Source organism: Balaenoptera borealis, assembly GCF_965194805.1.
Source record: "Balaenoptera borealis genome assembly, chromosome: 2".
Classification (NCBI taxonomy): Eukaryota; Metazoa; Chordata; class Mammalia; order Artiodactyla; family Balaenopteridae; genus Balaenoptera; species Balaenoptera borealis.
This window is the reverse complement of record NC_138867.1, coordinates 48858228-48864542: the sequence shown is the minus strand read 5'-3', so window position 1 is coordinate 48864542 and position 6315 is coordinate 48858228. Positions and strand designations below refer to the sequence as shown.

General features: G+C 38.8%; 1 protein-coding gene across 6 annotated transcripts in view; it reads left to right on the top strand.

The window, feature by feature from the left end:
- The first annotated feature begins 2892 nt into the window (after positions 1–2892).
- Positions 2893–6315, top strand: part of PDE4D (phosphodiesterase 4D) — a 1112988-nt gene continuing 1109565 nt past the window's right edge. For all 6 annotated transcript variants that reach the window (XM_082382269.1, XM_082382264.1, XM_082382266.1 and 3 more), the window contains exon 1: positions 2893–3008. In XM_082382269.1, coding sequence (XP_082238395.1) covers positions 2967–3008 — 42 coding nt within the window. In that variant the 5' untranslated portion in view covers positions 2893–2966. The remainder of the gene's footprint in view (positions 3009–6315) is intronic.

Genomic DNA, 6315 nt, shown 5'->3' with positions numbered 1-6315 from the left:
TCCCGCACCCCTGTGGCTGTGCTCTCCTCCGTGGCTCTGAAGCTTCCCCCCTCTGCCACCTGCAGTCTCCGCCCGCGAAGGGGCTTCCTAGTGTGTGGAAACCTTTCCTCCTTCACAGCTCCCTCCCACTGGTGCAGGTCCCGTCCCTATTCTTTGTCTCTATTTTTCCTTTTTCCTTTTGCCCTACCCAGGTATGTGGGGAGTTTCTTGCCTTTTGGGAGGTCTGAGGTCTTCTGCCAGCGTTCAGTAGGTGTTCTGTAGGAGTTGTTCCACATGTAGATGTATTTCTGATGTATTTGTGGGGAGGAAGGTGATCTCCATGTCTTACTCTTCTGCCATCTTGAAGCTCCTCCCCACATGAGTATTATTATCTCCCTTTTTCAGATCTGGAAAAAGCTCAGAGAGGTTAAGTAACTTACGTAAAGCTACACAGAATGCCATTGGAGAGTTGAAATTCTAACCTGTCTATTTGGTTTCAAGATCCATACTCTTAGCAAGGCCTTGCTGCCTCCTAGGTAAACAGGCTGAGAAGGGCCATCACTTTCGCCATCAGTTTTCAGTTAAATCCCTTTGTCTATTCAGATTTCTACAGGTTCTTAATTCTTATAGGAAAGTACAGCTTAATGATGGTCTTTAAATATGTCAAGGCAAATTTGTTAAAAACCTGATTAATTCAGCAAATCTTATCAGGTCAAATCCATCATTTGTCTGATTTGACTGATTAGTTAATTTAAAACCACTGAGTCACTAGTCCACTGGGGCAACTATTCCATGGTTACCCTTAAGGGTACTCATTAAATACTGAATGAATAATTAAATATTTCAAATGAGTTTTTCTCTGATAGTGTGTAAGCTTCCCACAGCATTTAGCTGATTTTTCCCCCTCCCTAGATATGAAATATTTGGTTCACAGTTTATATTATTTCTGTTCACTTCTTAAATTGATCTGGGTGAATAACATAATTTCACATTTTCTGAGAACTTATGAAATGCTTGGCATTATAACTAATCAGTAAAGGTGACTAAATTCATGAAGGTATAGTAGCTGAGAACTTAGCATTTGTGGGTCAACTCCTCCCTCCAATCCCCACTCCCTTAAACAAAATCCATGCATACTCAAAGAAATCATTTTTATTCTAACAACTCACATTTGATGGTGTATTTTTCTCTAACCTCAGACAAGTGTTTTCATCAACCCCGGAAACAGGCTTTCCTCCTCGCTGCCATTTGGGTTCCCAAGTCATATCTAGGGATATTCTTAGCAACAATAAATTCTATATCTCTGGCTCCAGCTCCACTTTGCTGTTGTGGGATCTCTGGCCTCCTTAAAGGCATCTCCCTTTTATCTTCATAAATCTTGAGGGGTGACTCACATGTGTTCAGACAAATCTTTGAGCCTTGAGAGGGCGCTACTGTGGGTTGCTGGGTGAAGGTCCCTGTCCACTCGCGTGGGGACCACTGGGTTCTCGTGCTGCTTTAGGCTGGCCTCCCCCAGGGGCCCACACAAACGCTGTGTTCCCCTGGAGTCCTCTCTCCTTTAGTTTTGTATGTTTTTTAAAAGTCTGTATAGTTACTTTGTTTTGTTTATGTTTTTCAGTGTGTAACTCACACTACTTTGCATTTTGATATTTTTCAATCATTTGAGCAAAACAAACTTTTTCAGACCTTGCTCACTGTTACTCTTTTCCTTCAACCTCAGACACAAGTCTTCTGAGAAGCTTAGAACAAATCTAAGTGACAGAACTACATGCTGTTAGGACCAGTCTATACGTACAATGTCAGAGGTCTTGTGGTTTTTTCAGGCCTGTCTGCCTCATCCTCTTTCCCTCAGAGTAGCTTCTTTCACAGAAGGCACTTCAACCCACATGCAAATACGCCCTATAAGTATGCAAATCATGTCCAGATATAGCTGAATATCAGAAATGAACACAACACATCTAACTATTCTATTTGCTCTTTCTTTGAAGCTCAAAACAGAATTTTCTTCTTAATGTCTGGCGGAAGTGAAGGTCAGGCAATGAGGCTATCATATTCATGTGGCAACTGCTGTAGAATAATTCTTTAATGGTTGCTGTTTGACCAGGTAAACAGTTTCTCTCAACCATTCCTTGCAACCTCTTTGAACCGAAGGGGTACGTTTACACTAAGTTTACTGAAGAGCCACTGGAATGTCTTCCATGTACTGTAGATTATTGCTAATGAAACAAGAGACCATTATGCAGTGGTCAGAAGGCTTGCAGATGTAGGTAAGATTCCAGCAGTGAACAAAGCTAACTTAGCGATCCCTTAATGCAGTGGTTCCCAACGTTTTTGGCACCAGGGACGGGTTTCGTGGAAGACAATTTTTCCATGGAAGTGGGTGGGGGAATGGTTCAGGCGGTAATGCAAGCCATGGGGAATGAAGCTTCGCTCGCTGGCCCGCCGCTCACCTCTTGCTGTGTGGCCCGGTTCCTAACAGGCTGTGGAATGGTACCATGGCCCGGGGGTTGGGGACCCCTGCCTTAGTGGAAAATTGAGGGGTCCGTTGCTGTACCAGCCAGATCAGCACATACACAAGTCAGTATGCATTTTCATTTCATACGTGTAACTTTAGGTTGTGGCTACCATACCTTTTTTTTTTTTTTTTCAGCCACTAGAAATGTACATTTGAATGTTTAATGAGAAACAGATGGTGCCTGAAATCTCTAACTTACATTTAACAAAAACTGTTTTGGAAATGTTGCTCGTGTATACTTTTACTGCTTTAAACACAGCACCATTTTAACCTGTTTTGATGAATAATTGAAGAATTACTGTCCTACTCTAAGACAGCATTTCAAAGTGCATGTGTTAATCATATACTTGATTAAACATTTCCTTGCCTTTCTCTTCAGAATGCCAATTGGCTTTTGAGTGGATAATTGTTGCAGTGAGAGCAGTGACGTTGAAAACAACTATTGCCTGTTTGAATTACTTAAAGCACCACCATGAAAAGAAATACCTGTGATTTGCTTTCTCGGAGCAAAAGTGTAAGTACTTTTTGTTTTCATTTATTTTCTAAAACTGTGTACCCACAACTTTTTACTGTTTTCTTTTGGATTTTAATACTGTGCTTTCATGATGAGACTTGTGAGAAACCCTTGGTTAACTTTCAGTTCTCTGACTGTATGCAGCTTATTAACAAATGAAGACTTGTTTGTCTCTGTGGCCTGGTTGACATTTGATGGGAATTCTCTTTCAGCCAGTTTATATGCCTTACCATTCATTAGTATGTGCCTACTGGTATGATATTGGAAACCCTGATTTTTGGATGCATGCAGAAAATATAAAAATTTGAAACTGAGGAAATTTATGTCTTGAATATCAAACTTTCTGGGCAAGTTCAAAAGGATAAATTGAACTTACATTACTAGGTACTTCAATCAATCACATTCTGCAAGTTCATGTACATGATGAATGATGTGAATACTTAATCAGTGGGTCATCACTTCCATGAGCTTTCTACCATGGCATGTGTCTTTAATCCTCTAATCGCCTCCTTTAAATTGTTTTTTGTTTTGTTTTGTTTTGTTTTTTTAGTGAAAGTCCTCAAGGGCCTGATGGAGATTCTTATTTCCACTCAGTGTTCTTAAGGTGCCAAAGTGGTGGTAATTTCTAGATTTCTATTATCTTATGAAAGAGAGCATAAGCAAATAGAGCAACTCAAAGAAAGCTACACAAGGCAGGGATGAAAGTAGACTGTTAATTTCCATCAGGCAAGCTCTAAGAACATGTCCCTTTGTTCATTCACCCAAGGGGAAAAAAGGCATCCAAACAGATGTAGTTATGACGTAGAAACATTCATTTGAAGGCATGAGAAAAACCACAAATGCAAACACATTTCTCTAGTACGGGAACACTTTGTGTTACAACCAGTGATTCTATGGTGATGGCCCAAGGCCATTTTTAATTCTTTCTATAGAATTAATTACCACCCAGCTTTTAAGGGTGAGCAATGCAGGAGTAATGGAGAGGGAAGTATAGTGCCCAGTAGGGTTTTTAAAAAAATGAAGATGTACCCAGAAGTGTGCCAGTTCTTGGACTGAGTACTGACTCTGTTTAATAACCAACCAAGGAAATTCAACAAATTCTGAGGGAATGTCCAAATTCATTTGTTTTACTTGTTGGTGTTTAGTTGTATGGATTATTGTGTAAAATCAAGGGCCATGGCATGGAGCCTGGAATTCCTTCTATTATCATAGAGCTGCTCTTTGTAATGGGAGGTGACCTGCATACAAATTACCAAACTGCAAACACATCTTTCTGTTACTGAGCTTTTCTTATTATAAGTTAAATTTGAAAGCAAACCATGCATATAATACTTCCTTCTTTTATTAAATTTCAGAAATATGTGATGTGAAAAATATGTATAGAGGGGAAAGGGAGAATATTTTGAATAATTAAAAATATATTATTAAACATTTCCCTGTTCTTGGAGGAAAATATTCTAAAGGCAAATGATTAACTGAGCTGTGACTTTAAGGACCTCCAAGTACTTCATGATACTAGGAGATTTCCTATTTATATTTGCTTAATGCAAAAATTTTCATCTTGGTGGAAAGGCTTATGCTTCCCAGATTAAGAGAATCTGAGTTACATACACTTGTCCAAATGTAAACAGTAGAGCTCTCATTTCACTGCTTCTTAGCTTCTTGAAAATCCACTGGCGTAAAGAAAGTGCTTCCACTTAATTAAATGACTCTAAGCAGGAGATTACTGTTTATCCGAGAAAAGAGCCAGAATTTTTGCCTCGTGAGAAGTTGTCACTTTAGAGTTTTTAAATTTTATTTTGCACTGGTTTAAGAGTGTCACCCCCACCCCTTAAGTCTTTGCCATAACAGAGTCCAAAATTTGTACACTTAGAAGTAGATGTTTCCCATTTTTGATGAGAAAGGTTTAAAGAATTAATTTGATTTAGAATCTGAGAATGTTTTTCTTTGGCATTATGACATTTGAAAATCCAAAGAGAATGTTCTAGGTGTTAAAATGGGCTCTGCTCCTCCCTGTGTGTCTCCATGTATCTTGCTTCTGTCATTGTGAAAACTTAAGGAACACGAAAGAGGAGGGAACAAAAGACCGTCTTTAGACAGTCACCTTATTTGTTCTTGAGCATTTAAAGCAGTGTTCATATTTTTCTCCTCTCATTCAAGACCTGGTGCAGTGTCCCTTTTAATGACAAATGCTCTGAATTCTTCCTTTATTTGGACGGGATCCATGAAAAATTTTAACTATAAGAATGTAAACAAACCACTTTTTACTTAAAGCAACATTTTGCTGGTTTTGGAGGATAATTTGTAGTTGCAGTGGGTACAAAAGGGAGGAACTGGGCATATGGACAGTACCAAAGTGAGGCATGGCCCCATTGGCTACCGCCTACTTAAGATTCTCCCGTAAGTTCTGTGGTATGAAGGCCTTACCTCTTTTTAAAGTTTTCAAGCCACCTCTTATTGGACTGGCATTTTATTTTTGCAGGTATAATTAAAGTTCTAACATGACAGCTGTGCGTTTTATACCTCTTGGGGTGCTTAAGACTATATTTTTTTCCGGGTGTTGGTTCTCTGTCCAAAAGGGCAGAACTCAAACAGATTTCTCTCTGTGTTAACCTCAGGAAGTGTCTTTGCCATCTATGTAATCTGGGGGCAATTCTTGCTGTTCTGACTTTTGCTTCAATGGGACTGAACAAGTGACATTTGCACAACAATTACAAAATTTAAAATTTTAGTGTCAAACCATTTTATCTCAAAATAATGATTGGTAAAATGAAGTTTGGTGAGTTATTACTCTCCTATAAGTTTCATAGCTGGAAAATCCCATGAACAGAGACAGAATAGTTAGCATAGAATATCCTTTCTGAGGCTGTTAGGAAATTTTATGAAAGCACTTGTAGCAACAACTCTGTTTTTAATTAAACAGTTTAATTTGCTACAGTGGTCAAGACTCTACCCCAGCCCTTTAGTGACCTGAGTTAACTCTATTGACTCTTTTCAATCCATTGGTTCCAAAGGGAAAAGAGCCATTTACAGTGACCCCATCCTCACATCTGTGACTCAAGCTTTCCTTGGCATTTCTCCACTGAAATATTAACATAGTATGACTCTTCCAAGGTTAAAAATTTAACTCTTGCAGCTTGTACTTCTGTTGAAAATAATTTTTAAAATAATAGATTTACTAGTCTTTGTATTCAGAATAATAATCATGATCTCCCAACATTAGGTTCTGGCATTTTTCAATATGGATATACTTTCACTGATCTAGCTTTTTATTGTCTACCCGGTATAAGGGAGCTGATGTGATAAA